Source organism: Prosopis cineraria, unplaced genomic scaffold (genome assembly GCF_029017545.1).
Source record: "Prosopis cineraria cultivar Desert tree isolate PC_DT_omini unplaced genomic scaffold, ASM2901754v1 PC11, whole genome shotgun sequence".
Taxonomy (NCBI): domain Eukaryota; kingdom Viridiplantae; phylum Streptophyta; class Magnoliopsida; order Fabales; family Fabaceae; genus Prosopis; species Prosopis cineraria.
The window spans coordinates 14,100,515-14,120,852 of record NW_026555342.1 but is presented as its reverse complement, the minus strand read 5'-3'; the positions used below and the strand labels follow the sequence as shown (position 1 = coordinate 14,120,852).

The following is a 20,338-nucleotide window of genomic DNA, read 5'->3' as shown; positions in this document are numbered from 1 at the left end:
GCTTTTTTTCGTTTCAAATGTAATTCATTCATGGAATCACATCACATTCATTATAAAAGTATGATTCCTAATGTTGCTTTATAGTAACGACTCTCTTATATGCTATTATATGAATGTGTCTATAACTTGTTTATAGAGTACTAGAGAAATAATCTCCCATTGATTGCTAGTCAATTTTCTAGTAACAGTAGCTTGAATTTTTAATATTTGCCATATTTAGACCATTCTATAACTTATCTAAAAGCAGCCGTGCCGCTTGATTTAAATAAAATTATTTTATTGATTTAAATTGCCAAAAAAATGAATAAATAAATTTTTACTTCATAAAAAACTTATTAAGAATAAACAAAATCTTTTGTATAATGTAATTAGTTTACTTCACCCACTTAAAAAAATGTTTACGGTAATACTTGATGTATTGATATTGATGATTTCTTCACCCAAACTCTATTAAAATGATATTAAAAATTTTCGAAATTAAAATTTCTCAAAATGGTAAAATTACTTTTGTTAGTTTTACATATATATTAATATTTTTTTAAACTATTGTTCACTGGATTTTTCTCCTAATCAGGTACCGTTGGAATCAGTAATGAGTTAATGATTTTTTTTAAAAAAAATCAAATTTGTTTGCAATGAAGTGGGGAATGATTAATGTGAAAAAGAGAGAGTACACACTTCTTTTAAGTAAAAATAAATTAAATTAGTTTATTTTTATAAAAGATAAATAAAAGAAATAATGAAGACTCCTATAGTCAACGAATCATGAAGTCTTAGCTCCCTCATTTCATAAAGGTATTGCCATTGTTCCACGGTTGAAGCTACAAAAGATCATGAGTTCTGGCCTCTGATTAACGCAACGAAAGGATCGAACAAAAATATTTAGAGAGTGCGATGAAGTTACCAGCTGATGGATGTTTGCACGAGGATGATGGGGTTTTTTTTTCAACAGAATTGCATATAAAACCCACCGAAAGAATATATTCACGCTGCAAGCCCAATGAATGCTAATATTTATTTGCAAGTTCTAAAGTCTCAAATGCAATTATTTTCGAAAGCCTTAATATTACAATCTATTGAGCCTGCAGCATGATGATCTCCCTTTTAACAATAAGGCCATGAATAAACCATGCAAATATATTCCTATAATCATAGCTCAAACAACCAAGGTTATTAGAATCGGACCACTCATTGAATCGGCTAAGGTATTAGTTCATGGTTTAATGGTTTGATCGAGATTGAACTGGGGTTGAATCATTTATAAATAAATTAATATAATTAATATATTTTAAATGTAATATACCAAAAATTATAATTAAATGCAAAAAAATTAATTCACTAGTAAATAGGTTTTATAATAAAAAGGGAAGAAAAAATATTAGTATTTTAAAAAATATATATTTTGTAGGGGTAGGACCGTGGGAGTGAAAAGACAAAAGGGGGAACATGTATTTATCATAGATAATTTATGTGAGAAGGAGTCAGTGACAGGACTTAAAAAACCAAAGAAAGATAGGGAGGCGATAAGGCACGCAACAGAGGATAGAGAACAGAGAGCAAATGAAAAAACTCTCGTTCCAGTTCTTCTTGCACTTTTTGCAAGCTCCTCAAGTGTCATCGCACCCCAGGTTGTATCTTCAGAGCGAAGCACTCACACAGAGCTCAGATGGGATGAATGAGCATGTGATGAGCGCTCGAACAAAGATGGTAGATGTGTGACAATGAAAGGTTGAGATGAGCACTCAAGCACAAACGACGAGCTAGGCTGGGATGACTATGAGGAAGAAGGTTGAACTTTGACGAAGAGGAAGACGGCCAAAATAGAGACTAAGAACACTGAGGGAAATTGTGAATTAAGGCATCTATGTGATTGAGTGAGTTGTCCCTCTATGTGTGAAATTTTTAAAAAAAGGGGAGAAGGAAAAAAATTAAAAGTGAACCACCAGTTCACTAGTGGTTTTGGTTTACCAATGGTTCCCCTTCCCCTCAGTTTTGCCTTGTTTCCAGACCAACCATGTAACCTCTCCCAGTACTAAACTGCAGTCTCACCACTAATTTGGTATAAGAAATGGTTAATCAAATTACCACATCATGTAATACACAACTAAAGAAATAATTAGTTTAAAATGCTTGAGAGCTCAAGACTTCTTTGTCAAAATTATTTAAAATCAATCACATATTAGAGCAATGCATAGCAAAAAACAATCTTTTGCATTCATCACTCTCAATACATGATCCAAGTCAAGAAAATAAACTTTAGAATAGGGGCGATGCGCTGCAACATGCACTATATGCGTTATAACATATGACACAAATCCACGAGCTCCCTGTCTGTGTCATGTGCCGTGGCTTGTAGCAGCATATGCCATGGCACACATGATAGAAATTTATTGTCATATGACAGTTTACTAAGGTGAACTTCTAACATGCATTGTTTGCACATACGACGTCCAAATGAAGTGATTCAAGCGTCCATATGAAGATTATTCCATAAGCTATCTAATAAGATAAGTTTAAATACAATCCAATAGTCCAATTTAAATTTGAACACTCAAGTGTAAAAAGCTATTTTTCTTTAAAAATTTAAGTACCAAAGTGTTCAAATCACACACTTTGTCTCATTAGATTGTTTTGGGCCTAGAACCAAGTCTAAAAGAATCATTTACATCTGATTGAACAATAATATTAACATTTAAACACATATATCAAGATTTGGTTGCTAAATCACTCATTTCATAGTAATAGGGCCTATTTCTCACAAATTTTCATAAAGACATTTACTTGGCCATTCAATCCACAATTTCACCACATATTCACCAATTACGCATTCACAATATATTCACAATCAAATCTTAGCCCATTATCATATATTTCATCACATGTAACACATTCACAAATATAGGGTTAAGATTCATAAAACAATCACTTTTCATAACTAATTACATGTATATGAATCCTATGGCAACTTAAATCATTTACAATGTACAACAAACATATTTATTACACAAACTCCAAAATCACACTGCCGTAACCCTACTATGCCTATCTTGAGTCTTTCCCTTTACCTAGTTCACTACTCTGACATATAAAAATGTAACCACGAGGTGAGATAATCATCTCGGTAACAGAATAACTCGCTACTACTAACTATCATAGGTAATTATAAGCAAGTATTGTATATACTTACTCAAATAAAGCATATAACATAATTTCATTTTACAAAACTCTTTACAATAAATTATCACCACTAACATGATCAATTATCATCTAATCTTTTGTATTACCTAGACTGAAATCATATGCTCTTATTAGGCCAATACACACTCATTGACTTGATCGCACCTTCAATAGTAGAATCATTTGGCTAAAGATATTCTGTCCCACATCTGGACTACAATTTCCCCTTATCACACACAATGATTGTGGTGTCATTACTCTAACACCGCATCTCACAAATGCTAAGGAGCTCTAATCTCCAACACTACATCCCACATGGGCACTAAGGAGATAATCTCCAATATTGCACCTCAATAGGTGCCAAGGAGATGAAATTCTCCAACATCACACCCAGTTGGGCACTAAGGAGAATGATGCTATATGAACTTCTCACTACTTTCCCTTATGAGTGAACTCCCACTCTCCTGTGATCATACTTATATACAAATTACTTATTTGTATACAAATCCATATATATATATATATACACATAAACATATAGTCACATGATAGTGTAATTTCATAAACCAATTCCTTTTGAAATCATTTTCATGCATCAATCATTCACTTTTCAAATATGCACATTCTAAAATAATTTTATGTAATAATATTCGTACTCATAAACAGTTAAGCCAGATAATTAAATAAAGTAAGTTATTCAGTTATTTCAGCCATTCTATCATAAGAAAGGGTTACCCATAGATTTCTTCAACAATTAATTTTCCCACATACTTCTTTTCTCAAGTTACACACAACACATAATAATCTACACACAATTAACACTATCAGTCAATTCATCAAATTGACCACAAGTACTAATTATTACTTAAAACCATATTTAGCTATCCATTTCCTTATACTTATCAACTTAGGTTCATTACACTCTAATCACGCCCATCTATCACCTTTATTGATCCCATCACATCTCTTTCACAACTTCATCCCTATTTCCCTTTTTGTTTAGAGCTAATTCAAGCTTACAGTTTCAAAGCTTTATCGTTTAACTCCAAACTAGTCACGAAATTTTAATCTGATTCCTGAGAACCTTTTCATTATCAAAGGGTAAGGAAAAGACTCCTTAAAATTCCCCGATTCAATTTCTCTATAACATATATTAAGAAAAATTAGTATAAAATTGAAGCTAAGGGTGGTATGAAACTTACCCGGTAAGCTATTGGTTGAAAATGTCTCCAGAGCTTTAGAGATTTGATGCCCTAGTAGAGATTCTCCTCATTCATCTCTCTTTCTCTCTCTCGTGTTTCTCTCCTCTTCCTCTCTGTTTTTACAAGTTAGACACGTTCCTATTAACCAACTTTCTATGATGTGTACCATGGCTCAGGTAGCACTAGCTGCGGTGCGTGATATCGTGAGGAAAATCCATACTACATGCATCTGCTTCACTTCGCAACTTAATCCTTTCACTTGCATCTGCTCATTCAAAATTCCAAAGAGACAAAATATGAAATTGTCATCCAAAATCCTAATCACTCACTAATTATTAATTTACCTTCAATTAACAATTAGTTTTTAGAATTAGAACATTAAGATGTTATAAACTACCTGGCCGGTTCCTAGTTGAATAAGCCGATTCGGTCTAATTTTGATAACCTTACAAACAACCTAAGCTACCTTAGCCAAAGGAAGGATTTAGGCAACATCAAACTAAAAATCATATCAAACTTTTCTAGTGGTAGAAACCTAAAACACTTAGATGTCACCATAGTTTCTAGACCAGTAAGCCAACCTCTTGGTGTATAACTTATCTCTTATTTCTAATAACCGTCAAACCAACCTTCCTACTAATCTTGTCGAGACTACCAATCTTGATAAAGCCCCAAGTTAAAGGACCTAAGTCCACACTTGGTATTAACTAATTCGGCCAAAGGTAAGTTAGCTTAAGTTTTGACAAGTCACTCATCGATTAAATGAGGTCATACTATGTGGCACTAAACAATTCTAAAAAAATTTCCCCAAACACCTTAACAAACCTAAACAAGTCATACTTATGATGCCAACTTTGTAATGACCTCCATTATTAACCTTCAATTTAACTAAACAACTATGGTTAAACAAAAATTCACTTAATGAAATCAAACTTTACATATGGGATTCCAAAATCAAATTAAAATCATGATTAGACATTTCTCAAAAAATTAGAGTATATTCAATGTGCGAGAACATGAAAAAAGAGAAAACCATAAAAAGGAAAGATAAAACGATAGAACTATCATTTTTGGGAAACTATATTAGTTCACCAAGGCCAAGACTCATTCGATGTTGCTAACTATATGTTGACACACTCGTCAATGAGGATGTTACCTCTACTATGGCCAACCTCAAGTTGATACATATACCATAGCTTGTGACACATAAGTCTTCCTTGCCGTGACCAACACAAATTGACAAATATACATACTCACTATGGCCAAACATGTTGTTCGCCACTATAAAATCCATAAAATCAGTATAATAATGTAACAACAGGAATATAATTCCTAATTAAATATAAGTAATTTTAATTCATATATAATCTACTCTAAAATCAATATACCAAATTGTGACAAAAATAAGGGTCACCAATCAAGTCTATACACCTACATTATGGTCTTTTCCAAGACACAAGATCAAGCAATCAAAAATGCCCAAGTTGAATGCTAGGCTAATGCAATTGAAACATGATCAAACCATGTACAAATCCCTAATGTTGGTAATATTAAATATTCAATTACACAACTAAATAGCTAAAGACTTAACTTGTAAAGTTAAGCATATCTAATCTCCGTTACTTCCCCCATTAGCCTTACTCTTAGTGTTTCTTGAAAAAAATGTTAACAATAGGAGTGAGATTATAAATTTTTAGGGTGAACTCTCACCCATCATGATTGTGCAAGTTCAGTACAAAAAAACATTAAATTAGTGACAAAATAGAAAATTTCATCGCTAATTAGTGCAAATTCCGTCACTAAACTAGTTAGTGATAGAATGATTTTATTAATAAAAACACTATTACTAATCTGTTAGTGATAAAATTTTCAATTCCATTGCTAATTTCGAGAATAGCTTATTTCAATTTAGCGACAAAAATCTAATCTCATCGCTAATTTGTCACAAAATAGCCATTGATTTGTGACAGAAATTCTATCACCAATTTCAAACGAATTAGCTGTAGAATTTTTGTCATAAATATTTGACAATTAGCGATGGAATTTCCATCACAATTTTGTTGGTAATTTTTTTTATAAAAATCATAAATATTTTTAATTTACATATAATGACAAAATATCCCTCACAAACCTCTCACTAATTTTTTTATTTTTAATTTTGTTTACATGTAACATTTTTGATATACTGATTCTATTATAATCCTTATAGAACAAGAAATTCAAATTTACTAAATAATTATAGCATAAAGCGAACATTTCAAATTAAATAAATTACCATAACTTGTAGCAAATTACTCACTAGTCTAAAAAAATACAACAAAGCGTTTAGATCCTTTGATATACATTTTAGAATAGCGTTGACGTCCACTTACAAGTTCTCTATCATGAAACTTTTGGACAAGCCTTTGGCTTATAAATATGTCTCCTATCTGCAAAGAAGAATACAAAATCTATACATTCCAATTGAAGTGCAATAATTTGCCAAGCTGGGAACGTTTTGACCATACAATATTTATTAATATCAAATAGGCAATGAAACTCAGTCTTTCAAGGAAAATCATTAAGTACGAACAGAATTTCATAGATGAACTCCATATAACTCATGTTGAAGGTTCATCTAGAACCTTCTAACTTTCAAATGCCTTCTATTATTTTCATTTGTTTCTAAATTGAAATATAATTAGAAATCTATACATTTGCAGGGGCAACATCAAGCTACCATGATACTAATCCGTTTAATTATCTATGACTAAATGTATGATGTAAGGATTGAATGAGAGGCTTGTATGTATATGTATCTTGATGCTCTTAAGAACTTCCAGTAGTTTCTTAAATATTCCTGGAAAAGAAGAAAAGTTTGCTTAGAAACACTTTATTGTATAAAAAAGAAAGAAGATTTTGAGAAACAACATGATCAAAGAAAATTGATGAACAATCTGTTCCATATGCACACCGCATTTCTTAGGAACATAAAAAATTAGTAAGCATTAAATCGTTGTAGAAAATAAGTTATTATCTAGTTAACTATATATAAACCATTTATCTAGATAATCTAAATTAACTTAAAAGAGTAATTTCAATGTGTATATCTAGTACAAAATGCCATAGCAAGATATTTGGCACTACCAAAATTTGACTTTTATGTATGAGATAATTATGCAATAAAAATTAGTCACCTCCCTACTCAAACATTAAGATTATTCAATGAAAGAGAGAGGCAGAGACATAATTTAGTGTATACATAGTTAAGGCCAACCCACGTCATTGATCTATCTCACCTTCAAATCTCTTCCATACTTTCCACAATAGAAATAAAGATGAAAATAGATTAAATTTACTGTAAAGATAGGCCAAAAAACCAGCACGTGCAGATGTGAGAACTTGACAAGTAGAAATTGGTTCCAAGCTCCAAGATGATAGAGCCTCTTGACACCCTGCTTTGAGACAATACGAATTAGTTACGGATTAGCAACGGAATTATTTTCCGTCACTAATCCACTATTTTTTTGTAGTAACATATGCAAATACATACTCATGCATATATCTCAATAACTCAACAAAACTTGCATGTTATAGCCACGAAGCATCTTTATCATTATTAGGCATGTTTACCATATAACATTAACTCAAAGTCAACATATCAACCAAGAAGTCCATATTATCCATCTCAAGTCAATGATAACTTAGTATAAATTACAATTGCAAACACTATGATATACAATAATTAAAATTTCCTATTGCCTCTACTCTTGGAGTCACTCAAAAGGGCGCCCATGGATTCAATCCAATTCCAAGTTTCCAAATACTTCGAAAGCCCAAGAGAAATCTAGTCTTCAAAAATTTTCCTCCCGTCAACACTGTGCTCGCACAACTCTAATCTCTCCTCTCCCTTCTCTTTGATTGCCAAAAATGTTTAGGGGTTTGACAAGTTATCACCTCATATAGTATTAGGTGAGAACCACATGTCACCCAATCCCCTAAAATATAAATCTGGAGGCTTAAAAAATCAATTGTTGGATGCAGCCAAGGAACCTTTGATTATAAAGATAGCTCGTTTCTTATATTCTTCCAACCCTCATTGATTATGAGTCATTTTTCAATGTAGTTAACTATCCTTAAACTCCCTTAAAATATTACTAACCTAATTGAATCCAAGGGTAAGAATTTAGGAATGTTAAATATTTTCCAACCCAAAACTAGCTTAGAATGAAGATTAAGAAGTAGAAGAGAGGTTAAGAGAGTTACCTAAGTTATTTAGGAGCCTGAAAACATGCGCAATCAATTCTTTTAATAAACGCTGATAGTGCATTCAAGTTTCACATTTACTCTCCTATTTTTTTCCTTCTTGTTTTCTGTTTTGTGCATCTATTTATGTTTAAAGTTTTGACATATGCACCGTAATAGATGCTTCATGTATCGAAATGCAGAGTACAAATGCGTTACTTAGCCTCTAACCCATGCATTTTTTGCCAAGTCTAGGCCTAATATATAACATCCTGAAATTTAACTCCCTTGCTAATTAAACTAATGAAAGGTAATTAAGTAAATTTAAGTGAAATTGGATTTGAGAATGGTGAGAGAGGGCTAATGAATCTATTGGTCTTTAGTTGCAGCCTTTAGATCAAGTTTGAAGTGATATTGGGCCAATTGGGTCCAGGTCAAGTCACTAAATCAAATTGGCCTTCTTTATATCATCCATCATGACAGATGGCTAGAATTTTGAATAAATCATATGTTCAAATGTCTGAGAAAAAGACCAAGTGCAGCCCCTCGTATACGACCTTCTTCTCTTTGCCATTGATTTGTAAAGATGGTAATAGAGGCAACGTCAAGTCAAACTCAACATAGATACACGCAAAGCATCCTTTGGTGAGGTAGAGAGTAGTCGTGCCTACCTTGAATACATGACCAATTTGATTGCTAACAACATATAGAGTACCTTTATCATAGTAGTCCAAAGGAAATTTAGGAATTTGAACAGAGACTTCCTTCTCATTAGAATCAAAGTCAGCTTTCCATGGCTAAACTCACCTAGTAGTGATCCATAATTAGCCATAGCCCACCAGTCAAGGCAAAAAAATCACAACCATCCTGATATTGGACTTCATAAAAAATAGTCCGATCTAAATTCAAGCGTCTCAATCTCTCAATGAATACCCCATATCATTTGGAGTTTTTTTCCCCAAGTAATCCTTCTTCACCATTTGCCTTAACAACCTAATGATAAGAGTTTTCATCCATTTCTTTGCCAAGTTCTTTTGAAATTTTGGTAACATAATAATGCTAGGACCCTTCTCCATATCCTCAACATGAATACGACTCTTCTTGCTGTCCCCGCTCCACCAATCTTCCTCCTCTTCTTTACCATCACTTTCAAACTCACCTTTGTTAACAAAAGCTTGCTTATACGACTTCCTTTGAGAACTAGTTTCTTCAATTGGAGACTTGTCTTTCATCCACTCCTCCTCCCCAGGTACAATGGCACAATCATTCGTTAACTAGCCATCACTTATATGCACCTTCTCTTATGACTTCTCTCCAATGCATTCACCTCTTCCGACGACGGCACCACCGCACTCTCTCCCCGCCCCCCCTCTTCCCCACAGTTTTCATATTTTGATTTATCTGAGTTTGTTGACATTAATTAATTGTTGGAACTTGGAAGAATTTATTAAAAAAAAAAAACTAGCATCTTGCAATTAACGTACAACTTTCTCAACTTGTCAACTTTTTTTAGTTCAAATGAAGATAAGTTATTATTTCAGATTCAAGCTGTTCTAACATCAATTTAATCGAAAAAACCTTTTTATCTTGTTTTGTTTTGAAAAATAACTTTTAAAAATAAAATTGGGAAGAAAATAATCAAACAAGTCCTAATTTTTTCTCAATTTTTTTTTATTAAATTCTTAATGTGCCAAATATTTTATTTTCCAACAGTCTACCCCATATTTGTCTAAATTGATTCATATCACTCCTCGCTCTCCAGGTTAAATTCTTTCTTTTTCTTTTTGTGGAAAATCGGCTTAGATGGAGTAAGCCAAACAGATGAAATTTCGTGCAAAACAAATCATTCATAAGTTGCATGACTCGCATTTTTTTTTTTTTAATTCTACGCAAAACATGAAGCTCATCTATTTGTGTTGTCTAATTATTATTATTTTTCACATAAAATAGGCATGCTACATTCAGTTATTACCATGAAAAATATGTAGTTAGCTTTCCTATAACGCTAACGGAAGCCTCCTTTGCCGGTCCACTAAGGCAAAAACACATCTAGACTGTTCAAATTTAATCTAAACAAACCAAATTTAATTTTTTAATTTTTTATTTATTTATATTTTTAAAATATAAATATAAAAATTGTAAAAAAATTTAATAAATATATTTATCAATCTAAACAGAATATATTTATTATTAATATTAAATTTAATATAAATAATTTACTGCACTGTTCAGAATATATCTGCACTGTCTATATTTTATTCAGAATATAAAAAGTCTAAATTTAATATTAAAATTTTTTAAAAAGCCAATTTAAATTTAAACTTACTGCTCTATTCAAAATATATTCAAAATGCATTTAAAAAGTCAATTTAAATGTTTAATATTAAATTTAAACCATCCATATTAAATTTGAACTATTAAATTAATAAATATATTTATTAAAATTTTTTATGATTTTTATATATTTTTATTTTAAAATAAAAATTAAAAATATTAAATTTGAACTACCCAGACTCTACTTTAGTGGAGAGGCAGAAGGAAAGCCGACTCTGAAAAATATTCAAGTGTTAATTAAAGTGATCACCACCTTGCAATAAAATTGGAGTGATGACGATACTATTTAAATTGATAGATGTGAACAAGTGAACCAACCAATCCCGTAATATAAACGATATTGGAACACACCAAAATAATCACATTCTTCCATCGAGGGCAAGGAATAAACCATACGAAAACGCTCATGAGCGAATGGCGGAATGGGAAGAGGGAGTAATAGATCCATGAGAGGCGGAGTCGTTTTGTGAGAGTGAGAGAGTGAAAGTGATCTCAAAATTGAAACTTGAGGAATGCTGCTGTCTCCTGCTTTGCCAATAACTTCACTCTCCTTCAACATCAATTCTTTCAATAGTGACCAACGAGTAATGGCATTGGGAATTTTGAATAGTGGCATATCAACATCAGTGTTATTTGTTTGTGGCATCAACACTTCCTCTTGCTCAACTCCCCCGTCATTATCATCATTACCCACTTCTCTTCTCCATGGCCCCCCCTCTCTGCTTTCTCCACCACATCTCCTTACCTCCACATTTACTAATGAGTCAGGCCACCACTCATCTTCGCTTTCTCCACCTCCACATACCTCCACATCTAGACCGAAAGTACTAGGTGACATTCTACGAAAAGAGAAGTCAGAGGTAAAATGATGGTTGAAATCCCCAAACTCCATTGGACCATTTGACCATCTAACTATCTTAACAAATGGAAGTAAACGCACCAACCTCTGTACCCTCATTTTTAGCTCTGCCATTTCCCTATTCTTCAATGGCATGTGCACGTGCTTATATTCAACACCATATATAATCCTACCCTCCTCACAAACCAACACCTTTATCCTCACTTTATTGAATGAGGGCCACCACCAATTAAGATCCAAATAATTGAAGACTAACACCATCCCCACACTTCTCCCTTTCATAGTGCCACCCATCTTTATCTGCTTTTCCCCACCCTCATCTAGGCTTAATCCATAAAGCTTGGGCAGGACAATTGAAGAATGGATTTGACCCAAACTTACACAGCCTTGAGCATATAAACTTTCAATATTTGGGGCCTGAGACAGATCTGGGAGTGCTGTGAGATACCTTGACTCCCTTACATCAATCACCTTTAAGTTTGGAAAATGCTGCAAACAAAAATGTGTGCAATAAGTTAGATAATAATTAAATAATTTCATCATGAATTCCTCCCACGGCAATTAAAAATGACACATTATTATGAAGGAATTCAATCAACGCATTTAGAACATCAATTCCGCAATGCTTGAATTAGTGGGTTATAGTTGACAAACAAAAATAATGCCTGCATCCTCCGACATGCTATGACTATAGTTTTACCATCCATGCCACAGTAAAGCAAAATAACATGCGCGTTGTGAATTATTTTGTCACTGTTTAACACTCAAGATATCTAGCTACAAATTAAAGATCAAGAGGATCTTTTGTATAACACTAAAAAAACCAGATTATCTTTAGACATCAAGAAAATGATACGTACCACATCTCCTTTCCAAAGTTGTTGGATATGACTATCATGCATTTTAAATTCAACAAGATTCTGGGCACACAAGTTTAATGGCACATATAAGAGAGGACATCTTTCCCAACTAAGAAACCTTAGTCCCTCTGGAAGATCATCCACATCTTCAAAAATAGTCATGATCTCTATAGGCTTCTCCTTGTCAGACATGTAAACATTAAGGTATATTAAGTTTTTCATCTTTTGCAATTTAATAGGCCTCAATGTCTTCAATTTTATCTTGCTCATGTCCATCGACAAGCATCGAATTGCCTCCTCCCCCTTGTAAGAAAATCCACAGAAAAACACACAATTATTATTACAACACAAAAAAGGCCAAAAATCACCACAAAACAATCAAATATACTTGCTTTTCAAAATATCTAAATCAAATAACGCTACTGTGCGATTTCCTTAAACATTCTTTCAATTCATGTTTTCTTCAGGATAAATGAATTCCTCAAAATATACAAGCACCTGCATACATGTATGCCTATATTCATTTACCCTAATGCAACATTAGTCATTTAAATCGAGAAAAGTTTTCTTAAAAGAATAATCTAATTTTTAAAACAAAAAAGTAAAAACATAAGAGACAAAATAGAAGATATGAAAACGCAATAGTTTTTATCTCGTTCACATCCAATAATAACCACTTAATTGCCTCAAGAGCCTAGTGAGAAAAAAATCGTGCAGAAAAATGATAAATATGTAAAGATTCATAAAACAACCAATAGAACAATTGATTAAATATATTCCTTTTCCAAAAATCTAAATGAATATATGCTTTTTTCTGTACTGGAAGAAAAATCAACCTTGACAATTTTGTAACTCATTCAAAATCGTACGTCCACTAAAATTATATTTTACTATTATAATCACCATACTAGTCATATAACTTTTTTTTATATATAATCTATTTCAAAGCCCAACAAGACGAATATGTCACCCTAAACACAAAATCCTTGTCCCAAATAATTTTAGCCATTTGAATCAAGAAACGGTATCTTTTACAAGCAGTCTAATTAAAAATATTTAGTGCATACAAAATTGAAGAACTTCGAGATAAAAATTTACACCCCAATGCAATATTAATCATTTAAATCGAGAACGCTTTTCTTAAAGGAGTAATCAAATTAAAAGACATTCAACACATAAAAATAAAACAGAAGAACTTTGAGATAAGTAAATATATATCCACGTCCACTTACCACCAAAGATTTCATTGAATCAAAAACATGCACCAAATAAATATCACTAGCTATGAATATAATAATTAACTTCATAAAGAAATGAGATAAAAAATAATAACAAACATTAGTTTGGATTCAATTATTACCTTGTTAATGTTATCCATGGAAAAATAATCATCAATGTCCTTGGGCCTCCATAGTCGAACAGGGCGCTTAGGATCAAATAATGGCTGTTGTCTTGCGATTTGAAGGCCCATTTCCCTCACAAGACCATGCATCTCAATATAGTGATGTTTATCATCAAATGAAATGAGGGATCTCTCTCTAAGAACAATTGTGTTAATATGTGCAGAAGGGCCATGTATTTGTTTTATTGTGTTCAAAGAAATTAAAACTTGTTCCTTCTTGAAAAAAGCTAAGTCAAGAAACACTTCTTTCTGTTCCTCATCATCAAGTCCATCAAAACTCAATTTCAGCACATTAATGATGTCATTGTGAGGAGTTTGATTTAGTTTATCCAAAGCACTTTTCCATTCTTGTTCTCCTCTACCATCAAGAAAACAACCCAGCACTATGAGGGCTAAGGGATTTCCTTCACAACGATCTACTACACACTTCACTAACTCCAAATGGCTTTTATATAGCTCATCATTTTGCTTGAAAGCTTTCGAACTAAAGAGATCAAGGGCATCATTAGAATCCAATTTGGAAACTGAGTATGTTGTTGCACAAGCATTCTTAAGCACATGCTCGTCTCTCGATGTGATCATAATTCTACTTCCTTCCCCAAACCATTCACATACTCTGATCAAATCTTCAACTGCGATGAACTTGTCCACATCATCAAGGATCAGAAGAATTTTTTTCTGCTGGAGCCTACTTTTCACAAAGTCTGATTTCATATTGTAAATGTTGATATCCTCATCTTTCAGTAATTCTTTAAGGCATTGTCCCTGCAATTCATCCAATCCTTTTCTTACTAGTTTTTCTCTAACATTTTCAACAAAACAGAAAGCTTCAAATTGTGCTTTCAAATTGTCAAACACAACTCTGGCAAGAGTGGTCTTGCCAATACCACCCATGCCCCATATTCCCACAAGGCGAAACTCACGTAGTAGCCCTACAATTTTCCTTATCTGATGATCGATCCAACTAATCCTTCAACACGCACGAATGACTTCCGATTCAATTTTCTCAAAACGTCTTCAACAATCTTTTTAACAAGTTCAGATTCAGGCCTAGCACAAATATAAAATAAAAGAAAAATCAGATTCAAAATCTAAAGAAAGAGCGCACAAAAGAAAAATGGTTAGAAGCTACCTAACACTCTTGGAATCCCATCCAGAGAGACTTGTTGATTGCAACAAAGCATTTTTCCACTGTGTCAACTTTTCTTGGTTAAACCTTCGCTTTAGCTTAGCAAATCCAACTCCAAACCTCCCATTTTGCTTACGAATATTTGATGGATCTACATTGTAGAAAATAGGAATAGCAATCCTTTTATGTTTACTTTTGCATTGCATGATGTGAATGAGTTCATTCATACACCATGTTGAAGAAGCATAATCTTCAGAGAATATAATCAAAGAGATCTCTGATTCCTCAATTGTTCTCAAAAGAATTGGTGAGATATCATCTCCTTTGTGGAGCTTGTGATCCATAAAAGTTCGAATGTTTGCCTTGCAAAGTGCATCATAAAGATGACTAGTGAAATTGTCACGAGTGTCTTCCCCCCTAAAGCTAAGAAATACATCGTGCTTGGTTGCAGGAGGAGGAGTGTCAACGTGAGAAGAAGAAGCCGTGGAAGTAGAGTCAACATCATCTTTACAACTTCAGATAGAAAGAAATCATCAACAAATATTGGGTTATCAGCAAATCAAACAAAAAATAGTGAGTAAATGTTTAGAAGACGTTACCGAGGAGATGTTCTAATAGCTTTAAAAATTGCTCCAGCCAACAGCAACGAACCAATTGCTGCAATCATTGTTAGCAATTTCTGCTTCAACCCGAACTAGACCTTGGTTTGTTGACTTTACCTTCTCAAGATGATATTGTTTTTGTTAGCTAGTTTATCCCCCCGTGAAGGGATAAATCCTAAATCCAAACAGAGTATTGTAAATTTAGATTGAAGATATATAGTTAGAATTAATTGTTTTAGATCATTAATAAACATCTCATATTTGATGGAGACATGGATTTTAGTAAGAAATAAAATCATATCCTGTTATATTTTATTTCATATTGGGAGTCCTATCAATGCTCATTTGCTACAGGGAGTCCTGTCAATACTCATTTGTTAATTAATAATTTTTCATTTCCATGACAAAGGTATACAAATATTTTTTACCAACCATATTAAATTTTATTTTACTCTGCACACTTAGGAATTTGTTCGAGAATGAAAGAATTAACCCCTCAAGCTTTTCAAAATTCAAACCAACCCCCAAAAAAAAAAAACAAAGAAAGAAAGAAACGGTGCAGAAACATAATTCGAAGTAAGGAGTGAAATGAAATAATGAAGATGCAATCACTATGTATAAACGAAATTGCATGTTTTATGTATGACAATGAAATGGGGAGTGATTACGATGAACAGATGAGAGAAAGAACAAACAGTTGGCCTTTGGAATTTAAAAAACAAAATAATTATGTCGTTTACTTCAAAAAAAAAATTGAATAAAATAAACAAAGACTTCCACAAACAGATCAAGTTTCAAGTCCAACCGCGAATAGTTAAAGGTTATGTGACCTTGTTTTTCAAAAATTAAAGTATTAAAAACCTCAAAGGTTCAAGCTTTGTCAGATCTACGATAGTAAGGTGTAGCTAAGAAAAGAAAATAGAAAATCTTGTGCAGATTTTCTTTCTGGGGAAAATAGCAGATCAGTAAAAATAAAGCAAGTGGAAGAGAAAAGATATAACCTGAATGGACGTGGATGGAAGAAGCAAAAGAAATAGCTCACAGGGTCTCCAAAATGGCAGCTTCGACAGGGAATTGCAGACTTGATTTCCGTTCTCTCTTAAAACAAGTTCTTCAGATTCAGAGATCAGAAAATTCCACACCCTTCACTTCTCTTCACTCTCCGTCCTTATATAGTTCCAGGAAGGGAGTTTAGCGTGTGGGTGGTGTTGCCGCGTTGCACGGCTGCTTCATCGTGTTGTACCTCTGGGACAGCTTTAGTAACAATGAATAAATAAATTAGTTTACTTCATAAAAAACTAATTAAAAGTAAATGAAGACATGTGATAGTATTGGGGTCATTGGAACGATGAAACGTTTTACTTTGAAATGGGTTTTTCACTCGCTCAAAAAAAAATATATTTAAACATATATTTTTAAAAAAAAGGGTAAATGACACAAATATCACTGTTAAAATAAACTATAATATAGGTCTTAAATTATAATGAGTATAGTTATTTTTTATTTTCACGTTATGGTTCTCAAAGAGAGCGATTTCTTCTTAATTATTTTGATTTAAAGCTCCTCATATTTCCCACCACGTTGGACTCCACATTGACGCGCGGTCAACTTTAATAACTATCCTTCTTGTCCAGGCATTATAAAAGGTCTCAAGGATAAGTAGATTAAGAGCTTTTTTTTTTTTTAATTTTAACCATCATTTAAGTATAACGGTTGGACTCATAAAAATTTTAAAAGATTTTAATCTTTGTTAAAATGTTAAACTCTCCAAAATTAATGTCTACTTTAATTTTATGAATGTTTTATTACTCACTGATTGCAACTACTCCAAAAATCATCCATTTTCAGTCATTATCAAAAAAAATTAGAGATCTTACTATGAAGTCATGTTTATATAAAAGCAAATAATGTGCCAAACATAACAAGTTATGAGCAATACTTATAAAATGAATCAAATATTAAATCGGAAAGGTTAGCAATTCATAATTTATATAGTTCAATTAAATTGAATTAATGATCAAACCAGCAAGTCAGTAACATAATAATTAAATTTTAATAGGTTTTAATTTTTATTAAAATATTAAACTCTTCAAAATTAATATTTATTTTAATTTTATGAATACTTTATTATTCATTAATTGCAACTATTTTAAAAGCCATCTGCTTTTTACAGTTATTAAAAAAATTAAAAATCTTATCATGAGATAATGTTTATAAAAAAGTAGGGTTATATTTATAAAAACGCAAATAGGGCACCAACATAACTAATTATGAGATAATTAATTTTCTTCACTTCAAAAACTTTTATCGATCCTACCAAATATTTGTTGTCCAGGTCAAGTCGTCTCAAAAATTATTATCTTGTCAGGGCTCTGTGCATTGTCTCGTTGCCGTGTTGAAAATTTGGGGTTGGAATGGCCCCACACGCATTGATATGATAACAATTATAGTCCCAAGAAAATAAAACAAAACGAGGATAGGATAACACTTGAGCAGTGATACTGATGATCTCTTCACCCAAACTTTATTAAAATAATAATGAAAATTTTCAGGATGGTTAAATTTCTTGAAAGAATGATGGATAGATACTCAGAAGATCAATTAAATTAATTTAAATTTTAAATATTAATTTTTATAAATTTGTAAGTTCTTAATTTTATAATTTTATCATGATAAATTTATAACTTATATTTTAAATTTAATAAAAAAATAGATTAATTTATTTTTAATCATGTTAAAATTTAAAAAATAAATTATAAATTCATTATAACGAAATTGTAAAATTAAAGTCAAACTTATAAATTTTTAGAGTTTAATATTCAGATTTAAATTAAATTATTTAATCTTTTTGCAACCTTCATGTAATTTTTTTCAAATTACTTTCGTTACTTTTAAATTGACATCAATATTTTTGAAATTATTGTTCATTAGATTGTTCTAATAAGGTACCGGTGGTAATGATTTTTTTTTTTTTGTCAGACATCATTCTATTCAAAAGACATGAAGATGATGGCATTATAAACGAAGGAAGCTGATTTAATAATAAATAAATAAATAAAGGAAACTGTTGTTGCAGTAATACTGACACACTGAGATGAAGTGGGAAATGATTATTATGAAAGAGTAAGAAATACATGCTTCTTTTAAATAAAAATAAATAAATAAAATAATGAATATTTTTATAGTCAACAAAACAATGTCACTTCATTTTCCTACAGTTGAAGCTAATTTAGGAAGACAATGAGGTCTGACCTTTGATTGACATGAACGTGATGAAAGGATCAAACAAAAGTATTTAGAAAATGCGACAAAGTCACCTACAAATCGACGATGTTTTCATGAAGGAAGCTTAGCGCGTCGGTTGTGTTGCCGCATTGCATGGTTGCTTCATCGTATACCTCTTGCTTTAGTAACAATGAATAAATAAATTAGTTTACTTCATAAAAAACTAATTTAAAGTAAATGAAGACATGTGATGATATTGATGTCACTTGGAACGATGAAATGTTTTACTGTGATGGGTTTTTCACTCGCTCACAATATATATATATATATATATAGTTAAACACATTTTTTTTAAAGAAGGGTAAGTGACACAAATATCACTGTTAAAAAAAACTATAATATAGGTCTTAAATTATAATGAGTATAGTTATTTTTTATTTTCGCGTTATGGTTCTCAAAGAGAGCGATTTCTTCTCAATCATTTTGATGTAAAGCTCCTCATATTTCCCACCACATTGGACTCCACATTGACGCCCAGTCAACTTTAATGGCTATCCTACTCGTCGAGACATTATCAAAGATCTCAAGAATAATTAGATTAAGAGCTTTTTCAAAAATTTTAGCCATCACTCAAGTTCAGTTCAAGCTGTTGAACTCATAAAAATTTTAGAAGGTTTTAATCTTTATTGAAATGTTAAACTCTTAAAAATTAATATTTATTTTAATTTTATAGATATTCTGTTATTCATTGATTGCAACTACTTCAAAAGCCATCCATTTTTTGCAGTTATTAAAAAAATTAGAGATTTTATAATGAATTTATGTTTAAAAAAAAAAAAGCAAGTAGGGCGCCAAACATAACAAGTTATGAGATAATTAATTCTCTTCACTTCAAAAACTTTTGTCCATCCTACCAAACATGCCTTTGTGGTCCTCAAGTCAAGTCGTCTCAAAAATTATTGTCTTGTCAGGGCTCTATGCATTGCCGTGTTGCCGTGTTGAAAATTCAGGATTGGAATGGCCCCTACTCATTGATACGATAACAGTTCTGGTCCAAAAATATATAGGTGGGGATAGGTAACATTTGAGCATGGTGATCTCTTCGCCCAAACTTTATTAAAATAATATTAAAAATTTTACAAAATTTCAATTTTTCAAAATGGTTAAATTAATTGGGAGCATAACATATTGGTCCAAGCCATCAATTAATTTAATTTAAATTTTAAGTACCAAACTTTAAGAATTTATAAGTTCAGTTTTTTATTTTATAATTTTATTGTAATGAATTTATAATTTGTCTTATAAAATTTAACAAAAAAATAAA

The 20,338-nt window shown here is 31.8% G+C and overlaps 2 protein-coding genes across 7 annotated transcripts; both read right to left on the bottom strand.

The window, feature by feature from the left end:
* Positions 1-11,153: 11,153 nt before the first annotated feature.
* Positions 11,154-17,006, bottom strand: LOC129286786 (disease resistance protein RUN1-like). Of its 6 annotated transcripts, none has more exons than XM_054922828.1 (6): positions 16,791-17,006; positions 15,787-15,964; positions 15,191-15,700; positions 14,017-15,108; positions 12,657-12,959; positions 11,154-12,285 (listed from the first exon to the last, which is right to left on the bottom strand). In XM_054922828.1, exons 4-6 carry the CDS (start codon positions 14,950-14,952, stop codon positions 11,224-11,226), a joined length of 2,301 nt encoding a protein of 766 aa, XP_054778803.1. In that variant the 5' UTR covers positions 14,953-15,108; positions 15,191-15,700; positions 15,787-15,964; positions 16,791-17,006; the 3' UTR covers positions 11,154-11,223. The 6 variants fall into 6 exon arrangements, with proteins under 6 accessions (XP_054778803.1, XP_054778807.1, XP_054778805.1 ...); XM_054922832.1 differs by having other exon boundaries at positions 15,191-15,692; XM_054922830.1 differs by having other exon boundaries at positions 15,787-15,906.
* LOC129286136 (disease resistance protein RPV1-like) lies at positions 15,003-15,854 on the bottom strand. The gene is made up of 3 exons (XM_054922154.1): positions 15,787-15,854; positions 15,191-15,700; positions 15,003-15,108 (listed from the first exon to the last, which is right to left on the bottom strand). The coding sequence occupies exons 1-3, from the start codon at positions 15,852-15,854 to the stop codon at positions 15,003-15,005; spliced, it is 684 nt and encodes a 227-aa protein (XP_054778129.1).
* Positions 17,007-20,338: the final 3,332 nt, after the last annotated feature.

What these genes read in the sequence shown, in the direction of transcription:
- LOC129286786 (XM_054922828.1), bottom strand. Translation starts at nt 14,952, where the DNA reads ATGGGTGGTATTGGCAAGACCACTCTTGCCAGAGTTGTGTTTGACAAT. An exon ending in CCATGGATAACATTAACAAG is followed by an intron (nt 12,960 to 14,016) that starts GTAATAATTGAA and finishes TTTTCTTACAAG; the next exon opens with GGGGAGGAGGCAATTCGATG. An exon ending in AACTTTGGAAAGGAGATGTG is followed by an intron (nt 12,286 to 12,656) that starts GTACGTATCATT and finishes TTTTGTTTGCAG; the next exon opens with CATTTTCCAAACTTAAAGGT.
- LOC129286136 (XM_054922154.1), bottom strand. Translation starts at nt 15,854, where the DNA reads ATGATTGCAGCAATTGGTTCGTTGCTGTTGGCTGGAGCAATTTTTAAA. An exon ending in GCTATTAGAACATCTCCTCG is followed by an intron (nt 15,701 to 15,786) that starts GTAACGTCTTCT and finishes TTCTATCTGAAG; the next exon opens with TTGTAAAGATGATGTTGACT. An exon ending in TGGGATTCCAAGAGTGTTAG is followed by an intron (nt 15,109 to 15,190) that starts GTAGCTTCTAAC and finishes TATTTGTGCTAG; the next exon opens with GCCTGAATCTGAACTTGTTA.